At 42.5% G+C, this 19848-nt stretch overlaps 1 protein-coding gene across 1 annotated transcript in view; it reads right to left on the bottom strand.

The window, feature by feature from the left end:
• LAMB4 (laminin subunit beta 4) overlaps positions 1–19848 on the bottom strand; it is a 97611-nt gene that overhangs the window by 21700 nt on the left and 56063 nt on the right. The window contains 10 exon segments of the mRNA XM_006774858.2: positions 2140–2300; positions 4900–5275; positions 9246–9342; positions 11513–11733; positions 12751–12975; positions 14810–14967; positions 15620–15851; positions 17382–17424; positions 17426–17535; positions 18853–19030. Coding sequence (XP_006774921.1) covers positions 2140–2300; positions 4900–5275; positions 9246–9342; positions 11513–11733; positions 12751–12975; positions 14810–14967; positions 15620–15851; positions 17382–17424; positions 17426–17535; positions 18853–19030 — 1801 coding nt within the window.

The following is a 19848-nucleotide window of genomic DNA, read 5'->3' as shown; positions in this document are numbered from 1 at the left end:
CTAAATTGGTGATAGTAATTTGTGAGGATTGAGTGAGATATGAAAATACTTTGTGAAGTGTTCCACAAATGTATTAATTATGCATTAACTATGAACCCTAGTGAGATAATCCAACTAAATCACCTACTTATATAGAGTGGGAGTGGACAAACTTGTTCTGTGAAGAGTCAGGGGATAAGTGTATTAGTAGGTTTCCCAGCCATAGTGCTTCTGTCACAACGACTCAACTCTGCCATTGTTGTGTGAAAGCAGCAGCAGACAATAGTAAATAAATAGGGGAGGTTGTCTTCTAATGAAACTTTATTCACAAAGACAGGCTGTGGGTCGGGTTTGCTGGCAGGCTGTCTTTTGCTCACCTCTGATGTTGAGGCTGATGACAATAGCTCGCATTTGTAGAGTGCTTTCTATAGGCCCGCACTTCCTATCCATGCTCTTCCTTAACCTTCTCAAAGCACTGTGAGGCGTTTATTGCTGTGACCACCCTCACCTTCTAAGTGAGGAAATGAGGCTCTGATGAAGGAATCTATTTGCCTGAGGTCCACTGCTCGTAAGAGGCGAAGCCAGGATTTGAAGCCAGGGGGTTCGACTATGGAGCCAATGTCCTTAAGCACGTCTCTATATTTTCCATATTGTTATTAAAATGCAAATCCATAAAAATAATATGGTATTTTTAAATGTAAATGATGGTAAATTAGGGCTATAAACTATAACTCCATACTTTACGAAACAGAAGCCCACGGTCCTACTCTTTGCATCTTACATAACCAGAATCCAGGCACCAACCATACCTTATCTTTTAAACCTTCCTGGTTCTTACACTAACATATTCTTAACACACGTGATTTTCATTTAACATAAAACAAAACCATGTTCCTATTATTTGGAATGATTTTCTTCCTTCTTCTGGCAAATTTATCTTCAGTCTGTGAAGCCCAATTCAATTGTCACCTACTCCCTGAAGCCTTTTCCAATAAACTCAGAAGGAATTTCATTTTCACTGCTCTGTTCTGGAAGCAATTGAAGATGCCCTAATTTAGTCCTTTTGTTTGCAATTGTTTATATGCCTGTCTTCCCACTAGATTGGAATAACTTAAGGACGAGGATTTTGAGTGTTCACCTCCCCAGCACAGTGTCAGGCATTGAGAAAAACCTCAGGAACTGCTATTGGGCTGCACGTTTGAGAGGCTGCGCCTGAGGGCAGTTTTCCATTCTTCGACCTGGCTTGTTTCAGTGGCCCCTTCTTCCAGGTTAGGAATCAGAACAGATTCCTTATTCCTGACATAGGATTTATTGAGTATCATCGATGGTTATTTCACTAAATCAAGTCTTCCTTTAGGGTCATAATTGTCATGTATTTTTTCTCTTTAAAGTCAAGATTAGATGAAAAACAGGTGCATACACATAGGGCAGAGAAAAGCAGACAGTGTTATGGCCTTTGAGGTGAGTTTCATGTGTATTTTCACTTCACCTCCCAGTTAGATGGGTTAGGTGAACAAGTTCAGTGCTGCCTCCCCTGGTAGTGTCAAGTTGTCCATTTCCGAGTATAACGGAGATCTCATCGGAGATCAGGAGAAGAGCTAATCCAAGGTTTGCTTCAGAGCTCCATTTCTCCTCCAACTTGATCTTGGCTTTGACACAGCCCCCATTCATTTTTGAGAACTATGCCATGTGAATTGTGGGCTTCTCGTATGTTACATGACTCCACACCCCTGCAAAGTCCTTATGAGAAAGTCCTTTTTGCTTCACATTCCTTTGCATTTTTGGTTGCTGGACGTGGAGTGGCTTATGCTCAGGATGACATACTGTAGAAACACGTCTTTCTTATCTCCTTATGCATGTCAGCATTTCTAAGTTGCTGATTTCCCAAGGCCACTTGCATGGTTTGGCTCTAGAAGGTTTCTTTGGTATTTGTTTAGTATCAAACATTCGTTATGTTGAGCAAATACTATCTAGGCTCTGCAATGTTTAAAAAGTTGAAATATTCATATACAAATAATGTCTTCAATGGGTGTGTTTTCATGTTCTGAAGTGCTGGGGTGCTATGGCGGTAAGCACAGGGTGACTCACTAATGGAATGTACTATGGATTTTATAAACATTTGTCTAGAAACAGACAGTTGAAGTGCATTTTCTCTCTTACCCATGATGCTTGCATTACGGGCACTGGAGTACAAATCAATTTCTTCCTGGAGATTTTCAAGTAAGAGGTCTGATTCATTCCTCATTTTCAATATTGTTTCCTCCACATCTTGAAATTCATATACTGTTTTCAGTTGCTCACCTAGCTGCATGATTTGTTTCCTACAGGGGAAAATGAGAGTAAACATAGTGAAGCTTGTATTACATTTGATCGATTGTCCTCATTATTGGGGCAATTACCTCAAAATTAGAATGTATTTCCCCACCCCCTATTTTTCATTTGGCAGTTTCTAATTCAGTTTATGACTTATCTCTTTCTTGTTAACTGGAATATTTCATCATTCACTTAAAAAATGATCAGCACCCAAGGTCTAGTAGAATAAAAAGGTTTTTGAATCTTTCAATTTCAACTGTTTATACTCTGTCTCCCTTTTGCTTTGGGTTTTCAAAAACATGTATTCAGACATGGCTCATTTAAATCAGTCTAAGGGAGCCGATCTACATTCAGCTCTCAACACACAACCCCTGCCCAGCCTAGGGGAAAGATCAGTTCTTCATTTAGAATAAATCTGCTTTCAGCAGGGTTCCTTTTAGTGCTACTTCTGTACACGGCCTTAACTTTTAATGATCACAGGTGACAAGGAGGTTCCTTGTTGGTGAGTGTACCTTGTGTGTTTGCATTTGCCATCACCTTCTTCTCTGATGCTGCAAACTAAGATGAACCCAAAGAGGCCCACACCAAGACACATCATATTTAAAACGCAAAAGGTTAAAGACAAAGCAGAAAGAGAAAAGCGGTTCGTTACCTTTAAGAGAGCTCCCATACGACTGTGAGCTAATTTTTCAACAGAAATTTTGGAGGCCAAAAGGGACTGGCATGAAATCCTCAACGTAATGAAAAGTAAGGACCTCCAACCAAGATTACTTTACCCAGCAAAGCTATAGTTTAGAATTGAAGGACATAAAAAGAGCTTCCAAGACAAAAAGAAAGCTAAAGGAATTAATCGCCACCGAACAGTATTATCTATAATAATAAAAGCGTAATATGCTAATCAGACCGGACGTCCTTCCTGATGTCCTTTTGGGATGAAGCCAGGGCTGCAGCCGTGGCTGCAAGGGAGAGATCCAGGCATCTGCCTGCGGCTATGAGGTAGAATGAGGCAACCGCCTCGGCTGCAAGGGAGGGATCAAGGCAGCCATGGCTGCAAAGGCCTACTCTTGCACGAATTTCGTGCATTGGGCCTCTAGTCCTATAGAATAAAAGGGTAATATGCAAATTGTCCCCTCGACCAGGAGTTCAACCAGGGTCAGGGCTGGCCTGCCAACTACCCAGGGCCCCTCCTCCTAGCCGGCCTGGCCCGATTGGCCCCGATCAGGGCGGGCTGGCTGGACCCCACCCATGCACAAATTCATGCACCAGGTCTCTGGTAAAAAATAATAAAGGGTCTTCTTTAAGAAGAAGAAAAAGAAAAGATGAAAAATGAATAATAAAATGACAATAACTACTTTAAGTGTAAATGGATTAAATGTTCCAATCAAAAGATATACCATGGCTGAATGGATAACAAAACAAGACCCTTACATGTGTTGTCTACAAGAGACTCACTTTAGATTGAAATACAAACACAGACTGAAAAAAAGGGATGGAAAAGGATATTGAATGAAAATGAAAATGAAAAAAAGTTGGGGTAGCAATATTTATACCAGACAAAATAGACTTTAAAACAAAGGCTATAACAAGAGACAGCCATGCCATCACCTTCTTCTCTGATGCTGCAAACTAAGATGAACCCAAAGAGGCCCACACCAAGACACATCATATTTAAAACGCAAAAGGTTAAAGACAAAGCAGAAAGAGAAAAGCGGTTCGTTACCTTTAAGAGAGCTCCCATACGACTGTGAGCTAATTTTTCAACAGAAATTTTGGAGGCCAAAAGGGACTGGCATGAAATCCTCAACGTAATGAAAAGTAAGGTCATGGACCATGTCATAACAATGTCTTTTATTTCCTGTTATTTATCAAATGAATATATGCTCTTAGCAGCATTATTTACAATAGCCAATACATGGAAGCAACCTAAGTATCCATTAGATGAATGGATAAAGAAGAAGTGGTACATATATACAATGAAATATGTCTCAGCCATAAAAAAATGAAATTTTGCCACCTGCAACAACATGGATGAACCTAAAGGGTGTTGTGCTGAGTGAAATACATGATACAGAGAAAGAAAAATATAGTTTGATTTCACTTATATGTGGAATCTGAAAAACAAAATAAATAAACATGCAGATTGGAAACAGACTTACTAGTATACAGAGGACATTTTGATGGTTGCCATGCAGAATAGGGATGGGGTATGTGTGAAAAAGGTGAAGAGATTAAGAAGTACAAATTGGTAGTTATAGAATCATGGGAATGTAAAGTACAGTACAGATAAGATAGTCAATAATATTGTAATTACTATGTATGGTGTCAAATGGGTACTAGATCACTTAATAAGTTATATGAGTGTCTAATCACTGTGTTATACACCTGAAACTAAATTAATATTATATGCCAACTGTAATTTAAAAATAAAAATTATTTTTAAAAAGAGACAGACAAACATAATCACCAGTCTGACTATTAACTGGATTTACTATCCTATTTCTCTAGTGTCAACACACATTTAAGTACATTTTTAAACTGAAGGCTGTTAAAGTAGAAGTTAAGGTAAATCAGGAACTTCACTATCTATTGCTTGAGCACAAATCTTACCGAACAGAGTCATGATAATCCTTGACTTTTAAGAATTCCCCAGATGAGAAAACAGGATGTTTTAAAATCCTTTCTATTTCAGACATGTTCTCTCCAAGGCCTTTGAAGTCAGCCTCACAGACAGGCAGGGTCTCTCTTTTATCCTGCATGTTAGCAGCCAGCCTAATTAACCCTTGCACTGCGCTGGAGAGGAAAGAAATGGCTTGGTCCCATTGATCAAAGCATGAGTGACACCGAAGACAAGCAGGGAATTCCTGGCCGTGACCCCGTGCGCAGCGATCACACCGTTGGCCGCTGACACCTTCCCGGCAGTGACACATGCCAGTGTCCCGGTCACAGATGGGCTTCTGGGTACCTTCCCTGTTGCAGTCACATGCTAAAGAGAGAGAGAAGGAGCAGAGGTGTCATCACCTGGTCTTTTGCTTATAACTAACTCAAGAATAAAGACCTTGAGAATCACCCCAACTCCCATTTCTAAGGTGAACATTTAAAATTTCAGAGATCTGTGCAATGGTCATTAAAATACAGCATTCTTCTTTTCATTCCACCAATGAATCAGTTTATGGTTTTTATATAGAAACTAGAGGCCCGGTGCATGAAATCCATGCATGGGTATGGTCCCTAGGCCTGGTCTGTGATCAGGGCCATCTTCCCTGGCTGCCTGCAGCCGGCCCCGCCCCCCCACCACCACACACCCCTGGCTCCCCGTTCACCATTGGGTGATTGGTGCCTGACGGCCAGGGAAGGGACTGAGAGGTCAGCTGTTACCACCTGCTCTCTGATCCTGCCCCCACCACAGGTCGCTCTGTGTGTGGGGTGACCGATGGGGTGGGGGCCTTGGCCTGGCACCACCCACATTCCCTGTCACCCAACCCTGGTTCCCCATTCTCCATCAGGTGATCGGAGCCTGCTGGCCAGGGAAAGGGACCAAGAGGTGGTCAGTGCACCTCATAGTGACTGGTCCAGCAGTCATTCTGGGGGTGGGGCCAGCCTGGGTGAGGGGCCATGGGCAGGTTGCAGGCTGGCCATATTCCCAATCGGGGTGGGTGTCCCCACTGGGGGGTGGGGCCAGCCTGGGCAAGGGGCTGGTAGTTCTGATCTCTGATTGTTCTGCCATTTCGGTTGCTGGGCTTTTATTATATAGGAAAATTAGGTGTTTTGTTTTGTTTTTTTACTGTGAGTGTGAGTGTGTGTGAGTTCTTTACCTATTTCAATGACGAACATGGGTCTAATGGTTGACAGCATACCAGTGACTACTGCTAGTGTCCACAAGGGTGACTCAGGCATGTCAAAGACTCTAAGAATTCCCATAACCACACCTTTTCTCAGTGTAATCCAGTCTGGGTGTGCTGACTTACGCTATCTTCCATTTCATAAGGAGAACTTTCCATTCTCAAAAAAAAGGGTGGAGGATCACTCCTTAGTATTTACTCAAAGGGGCTAAAACCTTACATCCACACAGAAATCTGTACACAAATGCTTAGAGCAACTTTATTCACAATTGCCAAAACTTGAAGGTAACCAAGATGTCCCTCAGTAGGTGAATGGATAAATAAACTGTGGTACAATTACACAATAAAAATATTATTCAGTGTTAAACACTAAAGAGCTTCAAGTCATGAAAAGATGTGGAGGAAACTTAAATGCTAAGTGAAATAAGCCAATTTGAAAAGACTAATTACTGTATCATTCCAACTATAGAACATTCTAGAAAAGGCAAAACTATTGAGACAATAAAAAGATTTATGGTTGCAGGGATGGGGGTAGGCAGAATAGGCAGAGCACGGGGGAATTTTAGGATAGTGAAAATACTCTGCATGACACTATAGTGATGGATACATGCCATTATACATTTGTCTAAATGCACAGAATGGACAATGCCAAGAGTGGACATATGTAAATTATGGACTATAGTGATTATAATGTTCAATGTAGGTTCATTAATTATAATATCCACTCTCTTGGGGATGTTGACTATGGGATAGGCCAGCCGTGGGCAAACTATTGCCCGCGGGCCAGATCCGGCCCGTTTGAAATGAATAAAACTAAAAAAAAAAAAAGACCATACCCTTTTATGTAATGATGTTTACTTTGAATTTATATTAGTTCACACAAACACTCCATCCATGCTTTTGTTCCAGCCCTCCAGTCCAGTTTAAGAACCCATTGTGTCCCTCGAGTCAAAAAGTTTGCCCACCCCTGGGGTAGGCTGTGCATCTGTGGGGGCAGAAAGTATATGGGAAATCTCTGTACCTTCCTTTCAATTTTGCTGTGAACCTAAATTTCTCTAAAAATGTTTTTTTTTTTAAAAAGGGAGAAAATTAGATCAGCCAACATGGCTCAGTGGTTGAATGCTGACCTATGAACCAGGAGGTCACGGTTTGATTCCCCATCAGGGCACATGTCTAGGCACATGCCTGGATTGTGGGTTCGATCCCCAGTGTGGGGCATGCAGGAGGCAGCCTATTAATGGTTCTCTCTCATCATATATATATATATCTCCTTCTCTGAAATCAATAAAAAATATACTTTTTAAAAAGGAAGAAAAATAAATTTGTCTTAATAAAAAACACACACACCCTATGCTACATGCACTTTGGTTAACAAGATTTTTTTATTAAGCCTAAGGATGGAGGATGAGAGAGCTATTGAAGTTACTTCAATTTCCAAAAGGCCAGGGAATCACTAGCCTATGTAATTGGACTAACTGCAAGGAACAAGCAATTTAAAATGCATTTGCCAGCTTGAATAAAGGAATGCCAATTACAGATAAAACTGATGAACGTATTAGGCCGCTCAACTAGACATCTGTCTGGCAGGTTTGCTTTGGTCCAGAGGCCTGGGGGTGCACTAAGTCACCTCCCCAGCTGGAAGCCAAGGTTCCCCCTCGCTAACCTTTCTTCTCCAGGAGCTTTAGTGGGGTCTGTGGCTTTAGCTGACCACTTGCAGAGTTTCCTCTATAAGAGATGAAAGCATTTTTATAAAATGAGATTATTGAAATATTAAAGGGACACAAGGAAAGGCACTCTGGAAGACAGATTTTCCAAGAACCAAAATTTCTCCCTGGTTTTCAAAGTAGTAATTCCACTTAAATTGCGTGGGACTGGAGAAAACCATTCAGAATATATATTTGAGTGGGACAAGAAAATGCAGGCCTTTTTTTTTTTTTGGTCACAAAAGCACATTTATGAAAGAATGGAAAGGAGGAAAGAGTTACAATATACTTAGAGGTGACATGACGATAAGCCCATCACATCTGTTATTTCTTTGAATTGACTTTTTTTTGGAAGCTGACTTTAAATAGAGATACAAAAAATCCTTTCTCCTAGGACAGTGATGGCGAACCTATGACACGCATGTTAGAGGTGACACGCGAACTCATTTTTTGGTTGATTTTTCTTTGTTAAATGGCATTTAAATATATAAAATAAATATAAAAAATATAAGTCTTTGTTTTACTACGCTTGCAAATATCAAAAAATTTATGTGACACAGCACCAGAGTTAAGTTAGGGTTTTTCAAAATGCTGACACGTCGAGCTCAAAAGGTTTGCCACCACTGTCCTAGGACCTAATTCAGACATTAAATCTGTCCTGTCCAATATGGTAGCTACTAACCACATGGGGCTATTGAGGGATTTCAACAAAGTCAATAAAATAAACCATTATTTTTCTCACTGGCCACATCGCAAATGCACAACAGCTACGCGTGGCTAGTGGCTCCTGCACCGAGCAGTGCAGACGTAGACCACTTCCATCTCTGCAGGAAGTTCTGTTGGACGCACCTCTCTAAGTCCTGTGAGTGCTGGGGCATGGGGGGAGAGGCACTAGAACACAAGCTCCACGAGGTCAGGGCCTTGTCTTCCATGTTCACCTCCTAGAGCTCTCAGTAGGCACTCTAGGTGTGTTGTAGAACCAATGAGTACGTGACTATGTGGTAAACCCAGAGTATGAGAGCCACGTTGAGGAAGCCCCTGCTGGCCTCTGAGCCGTCTCCCAGCCTGTAATTCAATCCAGAGTAGCTGCTTTTGTCAACATGCTTCCAACCAGCAGAAAATTGGCTACAAGTTATGATCTCACAGGCCTGTTCCATTTTAACGACTTTGAGGAATGTTAATATAGGCTACAAGTTTGAATCTAGGCTAATATTTCATACAGCCTAAAGTTTTAGTACAGAAGAAGAAAATCTTTTTATATAGGGCTACAAAAAATATTATTTTCAAAACTGGAATTAAACTTTTGGAGTTTTCTAGAAAATAAAGGAGTTGGGATGTCAGTTGGTTCATAGCATGCTCATGGTAGGACCCGGTTGACTGTACTCATGTTTTTAGAAATAGCTATACTTACGAATGCATCGCCTGAGTGGATCACTATAATAATTTTCCAGGCACTCACTGCAGCGTTTCCCACTGTAGCCTAATTTACACGGACACTGGCCTGTAACCTGTGAGAACATTCATGGGTGAGGAATTGACAAGCTTTCTGATCTAAAAAAAATGCATTTAATACAAAACAGTTTTCCCTCCAGTGATTTAGAACATACAGCTGTGCAAAGTCAGAGGAGGGATGATTCCCACGGCCAGCCACCACCCCCGACAATACCACGGATCAGGAGTCAATGTGTTTTGGCTCAGGGCGCTTGAATATACCGCCTGCTTCCAGCTGTTCAAGGACAGGTGGCCCCAAACTGGGAAACATACACAGATGTAAATGAAAACAAAACACATAATGGGAAACGGGCCACATTCTTTTCCCCTACAGTTATGGGAGTTTCCCCAAAACACAGAGAGGCTAAAGGCCTGGACTAACATTCATCAATTAATTTGGCAAATAATGTTTCCATGATGGAATGTCCGATGGAGTTTCCCCCAATTGGGCCAGTGTTTTGCTCAACAAACATTTTTTTTTTTTTGCACTTGAAATTTGATCATTTAATAATAGTGATTTAATTGTGTTTGGGGAAGAGGGTTGAATTTTTTTGTACCATCCCCACTGGATTCTTGAGCAGCTTTTTTGAAAACCGAGGAGGTTGCAAAATTAACAAGAGGAAAACATAGAAGCAAATCACTAGTAGAGTGGCCCTTGTCATACCTGACCAAATCTGCTTAAACAACACCTCTACCAGTATCTTCCAGTGAATACGCAGCATGATTACAAAAGTGACGGCATCGACTACGCTGCTACCCATGTTTGGAGTAACCACTAGCTTCTGTTCAAAGGGGTTCCTGCTGCTCATGAAGGCTGTCATATTGCTGGTTGTCCCTGATGGTTGGGCAATGCTTTATTACACTGGTGTATAATCTGCTCCTTGTAGCGTGCCCCCATCGTTCTGAGGCCTGTCTAATGGGTTGCACAAAACTGGCAGCCTCCCTCTTCCCTCTTACAGCCCTCTTCCCAACTATAGATAGTCATTCACACCTTGCGTTTGCTGCTCTTCTTCAGGCTGAGCACCCCTAATTCCTTCAAGCCTTCGCCAGAGAGTAGCATGGTTCTACTCCACTATCCTGGTTGTCTTCTTTTGGACACATATTAGTTTGCTAATATAATGTTTAAAATGTGGCACTCAGAAATGACAGCTGTGCTCATGGAGCCATTTGGCTCGTACAGAGGACTGCGGGACAATGACTGCCCTGAACCTGGGTATGGCTTCCCCCCAGCCCCCACTCCAGCCTGAATGGGCATTGCCTCCTTAATAGCCCATCCACACAGCTGGCTCACTTGAAGCACACAGTGAAAATCCTCAAATGTTTTTTTCGCATGAGCTGGTGCCAAGGTATTACTCCCACCCAAAAGTTATGCAAATTTTAAAAACACAATTGCAAAACTTGACTTGTATCCTCTTAATATCTCATCTAGTTTCCAGACAATAAGGCAGCCTGTTAGGATATCTTGTATCTTGTTCTGTCTTTATCACATTTGCTTACAACTTTGCAATATCCACAAATCTGATAAGCCTGTTTCTCCAGCTCTGTCTTAAACTGTTGATGAAAATACTCGACAGCACGTTTGGATCTCTCTGCAAGAATGCCCTGGGGACCGCCTACTGGCTGAGAGAGAGAGACATTTATCACAGTGTTTAAACAGCTGAGGATCTAAACATTCATATGTGGAGAGATGTGCTCGAGTGAAAGTGTTTTCTCACTGTGAAGAGCAGCCTTCCCCTAGGGCCTACGCATTCCCTTTGGGTCAGACAACCCCAAATCTTCTTGCTGTCAGGGGCTCTCAGGTTAAACCAGCGCCATCTGATTTTCAGCTGTTCAGGCTCCCCTCAATCTCCATGACTGAACTGCACTCTTGGTTGGGCTGCTACAAATATGCTTCCCAAAAGGCCTAAGAAGCATGCCAGAGAGTGATGTCACGAACATTAGGAGTTCCTCACGAATTAGGAAGCCAAGCCGTCATGTGGCGATCTACCAATTTGTTCCACGTTTGGCGGTTGCGGGTGTGAGGAGTGGAGGGGGGCCCATAAAACAGATATGGTCACCTGGTGCCCAGACCTTGGTTTCTAGTACCGTTCTCCAACAAAGGGAAACAGCACCCCCTGAAGAAATGGCCCATTCTAGAAAGGGGCAGGAAGTAGACAAGGGGAGCTTAGTGACTTCAAAGTATCTTGCCTGGTCACAGTGGCTCCCATGAGAGGTCCGGGGGTCACAGTCACATGGCTGGCATCCTCTCCCAGGGATGAGGTTCCAGTACCCATCAGCGCAATGGTCACAGGTCCGCCCTGTGACATGGGGCAGACAGGGGCATGTGCCAGAGTCTGGGTCACAGATGCAAGCTCCCCGACCAGGGGGACACTCAGAGGTATTCACGCCAGAAGGATGACAGGAGCATCCTGAGATAACAGGAGGTAAGGTCAGTGAAAACAATGGCTGTCAACAACCCATGCAAACATGGAGAAGTGGATCATTTCTCCAAATGGCTCAATATCTTACAACAGTACAGAATTTATCAAAGAATTAAGTAGGTTGAACCCATTCAACTATTGTTGATCTCCAAGAACAGCGGTTTCATCTGGTTGTGCCTACTATATTCGAAGGGCTCACATAGTAGACTGTGAGAAAGACTGCAAGTCTCACTTTTTCCCTCATGACATGCACCAAAGTTCCATTTTTGTGAAAGATCTGAAACCAAATGGTTTACTGAATTGGGTGAACTGAAATATCACCCAACTGATATCTCCTAAAAAGGACAAGTTTATTTCTCCTCTTTCTTTATCCTAGAATTAAACCTATGTCCTTGTCTACATCAATGATTCTCATATTTATACATTAAAGTCACTTGATGAGCTTGCCACAATGCATATTTGTGGGTCTCACTCCCAGAGCGTCAATTCTGTGGTCTGAGGTACAGCTCAGGAATTTGCATTTTAATGCCTCAGCCCCACCCCTAAAAGACTCTGGCTCAGTGCACACTGGACCATACTCCGAGGAATAATGCTAAAAGGTACAGCTCAGGAATTTGCATTTTAATGCCTCATCCCCAGATTTTCTGGGGCCTCATCCTCTAGAAATTCTGTTTCTTTGTTATGGGGTGAGGCCACAACATTAGTAACAAAGAAACAGAATTTCCGGAGGATGAGGCCCAGAAATCAGGATTTTAAAAAGATTCCCAGGGGATTCTAACGTGCAGCCAAGGTTGAGAACCACTGCACTAGAGCAATAGTCAGAACAGGCAAACTAATGACACCAGTGAGTATATGATAGCTGCACCCGTTTCTGCTGATGAGTTCAGTGCCCCGGCCCACCACCCAGGGGGTGCTGACGCCCCTGGCCTAGCTGAAACGGGCATGGGAGAGCTGCCACTCTGCTGCCACACCCCTCCCCTCCCCCCAGGAGCCTTGCAGGCTTACTTTTGCAGGTTTGATTGAGGGCTGATCCGAAGTGACCGGGTTTGCAAAGCTGGCAGTTGGGCCCCTGGGTGTTGTGCAGGCATTTAAGGCACTCCCCTGTTACTCGGCTGCAGGCCTCTGGATCAGTGACATCAATGTTGTTGTTGCAGGCACATGGCCGGCAAGGTGCTCCGGAAATTCTGGGATTTCCATAGAAACCAGCAGAGCATTCTTCACACTGCTTACCTGAAAGATGGAGAGAGAGAAAGGGAATGAGGTGACAGAGGGGTGTGTGTGTGTGTGTGTGTGTGTGTGTGTGTGTTGGGAGAGGGGGGATGGAGATTGGTATAAATAGAGAATAATTGGGTGCCTCTAGGGATAATGAGAGGTCACACACTGAGGAGGAATAAGGAAAAGTGTCCTAATTTAAAACAAAACATTCATTTTAGCTTATTATTCATTCGGAGGGTAAAATGATTATCCAGGGCTAAAACATCTTTGGTGAAGAATGGATTCTAGTCTTTCTTAAAACCTAAGAGTTGTGGGCACAGGACCCCTGGATCCTTATAGAACCAGGGTCAGTATAGTGTACCCCAGGCCCAAAGTTCATGTCAGCCCTCTTCTCCCCGGGGCCCATCCCATCCGGGCCTGGAGGTGAAACAGCAGTAGCCTGAGATATGTGTCTAGCAGTGAAGATGGCTGAGAGCAGTTTCCTCGATGTATGAGCCCAAGAGGGTGTTCTTACTGAGCACAGCATGGAGAAACGATCCCTTCTCTCTGACACTCTTTGTCCTTCCAACCATGAGGCAACTGCGCCTGTGTAGGTGTCCGAACTGTGGGTCTACTCGCCACATTTTGGTTCATCCCATTTAGAAATGCCCTGGGAGCCCAACCATGGGCTCAGCTCCTAAAAAATGGCCAACCAAGCCCTGGCTGTTTGGCTCAGTGGCTAGAACGTCGGCCTGCGGACTGAAGGATCCCGGGTTCGATTCCGGTCAAGGGCACATGCCTGGGTTGTGGGCCCGATCCCCAGTAGGCATGCAGGAGGAAGCCAATCAATGATTCTCATCATTAATGTTTCTCTCGCTCTCCCTTCCTCTCTGAAATCAATAAAAAATATACATATTTTAAAAAATGGTCAACCAAGCCAAAATGTACAGGGAGAAGAGACTGTAAGAGAAAAGGCAATTAACAAGAGATGTGTAACCACAGGGATAATAAAAATATTATCCATGTAATTTCTTATCGTTATGGTAATTATCACTGAGCACCGTATTTCTAAGCGTGATATGCCGTTGCAAATGGTAAGAGTTCCTTCCTTTTTAGAGCAGCATAGTATTCCATCGTGTAGATGTACCACAGTTTTCTAATCCATTCATCTACTGAGGGGCACTTAGGCTGTTTCCAGATCTTAGCTATGGTGAATTGTGCTGCTATGGAGCACCGTATTTCTAAGCGTGATTAAATCAAGTGGACTTTGTAAGTTTTCTTCCTTGTTTACATAACATGTTTACACTCGTGCTTAATCTATGCAAAATAAAATTTTTGAGCAACTGATACAAATAATGAATTAACGTATGCAGTCTCCATTCCATGCCCAAATCAGTGCTTCCAGACTTCTGGAAAAATTATTTGTATCTGTGAAATGCCAGTCAAATTGATTGGTCAGAATTATACAAAGAAAGCATTGGCTTGGTTATTATTATTTTTTACTTTTTAATTGCTTATGTTATATGTAATATATATCACATATATTTATTTTATCACATATATATCTTAACATGTGATGATTTTATTTTAAATAAATTAATTTGATTTAAACTCCTTTGGTCAGTTAGTTTTCCAGAACAGCATTAACATTTATAGCTCAGTGGGATGAGTTTTAATTAGTCATTGGTTTTTGAATCATTCAAATTCTTTGTTTATAAAGCAGCAATTTACCACATTGTGTCTTCTTACCATTAACTTATATCCTGCAACATTCATTTGGTCAAGGTAGATAAATTATTAATGCGTGATTACTTTTCAGATAGCCGTGTGAAATAGAAGCAAAACAACCACCATAAAGCCTCCTGCCTACCTGCATAACCTTGAGCACAATTGCAGATTACATCTGAGTTCCAAGGATTCCGATAACAGGAATGGGCAAAGTACTGATCGCTCGAGGGAACATCTGGACATGGGCAAGGGCGGCAGGGCTGTCCTGAAGAAGGATTTCCATAGTAACCATCGATGCATCTGTCAAGGCAATTTATTTTCACCAACATGTTCCCAGGAAAAGCTTACATGTCAGCCAGTGTGCATTTGCTATGCATTAGGACCGTGCAGCTCCGAAAACTCATTTTTCATGCTCTGCATGAGGACTTTTTGCTGTTGAAAGTCCCATGGTATAGTCATTAAGCTCCATATAATAGCACTCAATTTACATGTCTTATTTCAGGAATATAAAAAGCAAGGTGCCAGGCAAATGCCTGTTATTAATTTAATCAGACACTGTCTGGTTTATAACAAGATTTTGAAGGACGGCGGAATGACATTATCTTCCCACCCAGAACAACCATTCTACACTTCAACACTGTTAGTTTCTACTCAGTGGCCCTTTGGAGAGTGTTGTGAGATCGTAACAAAAAAATTTTAAAAATAAAAGTCCAGCCCAGCCAGCATGGCTCAGTTGTTAAGCGTTGACCTAAGAACCAGGAGGTCATGGTTTGATACCTCATAGGGCACGTGCCCGGATTTCAGGCTCGATCCCCAGTGTGGGGTGTGTAGGAGGCAGCCGATCAATGATTCTGTCATCACTGATGTTTCTATCTCTCTCTCCCTGTCCCTTCCTCTCTGAAATCAATAAAAATATATTAAAAAAAAATAAAAGTACATATGAATTCCATACCTTTCACAGTTTCTTCCAGTTGTAAACCCCCCACAATTGAAGCATGATCCTGTTTCTGGATCACAAAGCTCAGCGAACGAATTACAGAGGCAGGGCTGGCAGTTGGGAAATCCAAAATAGCCCTGCAGGCACCCGTCACAGCTGCGGCCAGCCACCGCTTCCTGGCAGGGGCACTGTCCGGTTATTTGGTCACACACAGCGCTCGTTGAGCCTTGAGGGTGGCAGTGACACACTAGATAAAGCAAAGAGAACACGGTGGGGCGGGGGGCAATGGTGTGCTGGTGATAGAGGTACAGGCCTGGTTTTGCAGTCCCTAACTTAGCAGCTCACCCCAATCAAGGTGAAGAGAAGGAGTCTCTAAAGTGCCCAGAGCAGAGCCTGGCATAGAGCGAGCACCAGGTGACTGTTGGTTAAATAACAATTCACCAATTCATTCAACAAATGGTAAGCTGTGAACAACTGGGTTTGATAAATGTTGTTTATATAGAGGAACTGAACAAGTAATATGCTTTTAATGACTTGAACTTCCATATAGCTTGTGAGTCAAACTTTAAGACTATAAAAAAAAGACACCCCCCTCAAAACCGTCAGGTTTTTCTTTTTCCTGGACAAGATAGTAAAAGCTCAACCCTTTTCTGCTAAATTGTTGAATTACTTGAGCTCATCTTTCCTATAAAAAATGTGATGCCTGTTTGGTTTACAGGGTGCTACATGGAAAAAATATATATCCCTTTGTGCATCTCAAGCAATTCATTTTTTTTTTTTAAAGAAAAGGGAAAAAAGAGCAGTGATGATCCAGCTGGCATGGCTCAATGGTTGAGTGTCGACCTATGAACCAGGAGGTCAAGTTTTCATTTCCCATCAGGGCACATGCCTGGGTTTCTAGCTCCATCCCCAGTAGCGGGCATGCAGGAGGCAGCTGATCAATGATTCTCTCTCATCATTGATGTTTCTATCTCTCTATCCTTCTCCCTTCCTCTCTAAAATCAATTTAAAAAATTTAAAAAAAGGTGGCGATGGACCCAAGTTGTTTTATGGGCAGTTTGCTAGACAGGCAATGCCCAGGAAGGTGTGCCATCTCTCTGAATCATGACTGACAAGATGTTTCCCTGCCTGAAAGGAGAATTCATGTACCTGGTGGTTTTCATGGTTCCTAAGGCAGGTTTCTGTGGGGAACAGCATTTCACTAATGGTTTACATCGTAGAATAAAGAACTACATATGTTGATGTGTAGGATAACTGAATTTACTACTGTGGGTGAAGCCCCATCCAAGTCCTTACTTACGGGCAGATTATAAAATGAGTTCCGAGACTTTGCAACCCCAGCATCAGGAAGCGTCATATCCTGGTCGCAGTGTTGGCCCCTTTCTCAACTTCCCAATCTCATCATTGTTTTATCCTTTCCAGCCACTGGCTTATGGACCAAATCACACAGCTGGGTTTGCACAGCCAACTCCCTTCATGGTGTCCCACAGCCTACCCGGACTACCCTCTATTTGACACAGACTGCAAACTCCCGGAAGCATGAACCGTGGTTTTCTCATCACTCACACTTCCTTACGGAGCTCTGCACACTCAGTGCCCAGTGAATGGATAGATAGAAAGGACGGTAGAAAAAAATTTCCATACATTTTATCTACATAGACAGCCCAAGTAATGTAGTCAATTCCCACTCTGCTCCCCTTTTAGACTCCACACATCAATTTTCCTCCCTTCGAAACTCCAAGGTTGTGAACAAGAGCGTCTGTTTTCTGTTACCTACAGTGACAGCCGTGATGCCCCAGACCGTAGCTTCCTTTTTTTTTCTGCTGAGCACCTGTCACAGCGGCGCCCGGCCACGTGAGGCTTACACGGGCACTGGCCTCCAAGTGGGCTGCAGCCGGTCCCGACTGAGCCCTGGGGGTGACACTGGCAGGCTGCAGGCAACGAAAGAAGGCTGTTAGAGGTGAAGGAAGTGACCGAGAAGCACCTCATGCCCCTAGTGGCTTTGGTTTTCCTCTCTTTCATGTGCCTCTCTAGGCCTTAATCCCTTCTCTGTGAAAGGGGGATAATGTAGGATTATACAGATTAAAGGTAATAATGTTTATGAAGTACTTAGAACAGTGTTTGGCATCTAATAAATGCTCAATAAACATTACTTAAATATAACAACAATAAACATTACTCAAGTTAATGATAGGCTTAAAATGTTTTAGTCATTAATTGTTCCAATTTAGTTATTATTATTGATATTATTATTACTTCAATTCCCGATGATTTATGTTAGTGCTAAACTATACCTTTGAATTTTCTTATTCCATACTTTTTGTGAGATTATGGGTAGCCCTTCAGTATGAAAGAAAAAGCATTTGCCTGGACCTGGCCAGTGTGGGTCAGTGGTTGAGTATCAACCTATGAACCAGGAGGTCACGGTTCAACTCCCAGTCAAGGCACATGCCTGGGTTACGGGCTTAATCCCCAGTAGGGGGTGTATAGGAGATAGCCAATCAATGATTCTCACTCATCATTGATTTTTCTATCCCTCTCTCCCTTTGCCTTCCTCTCTCTGAAATCAAGAAAAACATATTTTAAAAAAACCAAATGCCTGGAACTTAGGAAGACCAGGGTCTCACTGTAGCTGTCACTCTATAGCAGTAGTTCTCAACTGGGGCGCGGGGGGGTGGAATTTTGCCCCCAAGGGACATATGTCACAGTTTGCAGACATTTTTGGATGTCACAACCAGGGTAAGGGTGCTACTGGTATCAGGTAGGTCGATGATAGCGATGTTGCTAAACATCTTATAATGACAGACCTCACCCCCTCCCCACAACAAGGCCAAAATTTGGAAACTAGTGAGGGTGAGAAACCTGCTCTAAACTTAGTGCAATGGGCACGTAATGTTTTTAGACCCTAATGGTCTCATTTATTCAGTGACAGTTTGGGGATGAAAGAAGTTGTTTAGAGTTCATTTCAGTCCTAAAATCCCAGGCTTCTAAAGAAATACACTTTTAGGACTATTGTTCCTGCAACCTGGCATCTTAATGCTACTACTGCAAGGCTCCTCTTTCTATACAGCTCCTGTACTGCACATTCTGATTCCAACACATCAGTAGATTGCTCTGTGCATCTAATCACCGGGCAAGATTGGTTGTTTGGAATAGATGCTAAAATAAATGAAGTTGATTCACTCATGTTCCAAAAAGCATTTTTACACATAGCAGTGCTTCAGGAGAGCCTACTCAGGGATACACACCCACTGCCCCATTGTGCAGCCTGGCGGACACGCTCACTGTGAGCCTTTCACATGCACCGGGGAGCTCCTGAGCTCCTGGTTCTGAGGCAATTTCAACACAGGAGTGCAGCTGATGTCCATCTACATCCTGCTTGCTGTAGAAATCCTCCAATGCGTCGATTTGGGGAAGAAGACCAAGCTTTTAAAATAACAAGAAAAGAAGACATGTTCACTCCTTCCTTCTTTCCTTTCCTTTTTTGCTAAATCTTACAATCTACCATTGGTAAAATAATCTTAAAACAATTGTGTTTTTTGATGCCATAATAGATGAGCTTGTTGAATAAAATCCAAGATATACCTGATTCATATTGAATTTTATAGTAGATGAAGAAATAACAAAGTTTGAGGATATAAATTTAAAATGTTCAATGGCAAAAAACTGAAGACACATTTCACAAAATATGGATACATCTAATTAAATCAGGGATCAACAAACTTCTTCCTATATAAGGCCAGGTAGTAAATATTTTTGGCTTTGAGGCCCTAAGGCAGTGGTTCTCAACATGTGGGTCACGACCCCTTTGGGAGTCGAGCAACCCTTTCACAGGGGTCGCCTAAGGCCATCGGAAAACACATACCGTATTTGCCGGCATATAAGACGATTTTTTGGATAAGACGACCCCCTAACATTTCCACTCAAAATACAGAGTTTGTTATATACTCGCCGTATAAGACTACCCCCTCTTCCGCACACCTTCCACACACCAAATAAAAGGTAAAACAATATCAGATTTGATTTTAACATTTTAATTTATATTCAAATGCTTATGACATGCAGGAAAACTGTCACAAGGCTGTATGTAATCAAACATATACATAAAACAGTGCAAGTTTATTACCGGTAAACATACCGGTAATTCACTAAAGAAAACACACTCTATAGACTGGTACCGTAGATGCTTCTCAGGAACACAGGCAAGCAGCCCACAACCTAGAGGGACTGTCAATGATAGAAGA

Source organism: Myotis davidii, unplaced genomic scaffold (genome assembly GCF_000327345.1).
Source record: "Myotis davidii unplaced genomic scaffold, ASM32734v1 scaffold125, whole genome shotgun sequence".
Taxonomy (NCBI): domain Eukaryota; kingdom Metazoa; phylum Chordata; class Mammalia; order Chiroptera; family Vespertilionidae; genus Myotis; species Myotis davidii.
This window is presented reverse-complemented; position numbering and strand designations above follow the sequence as displayed.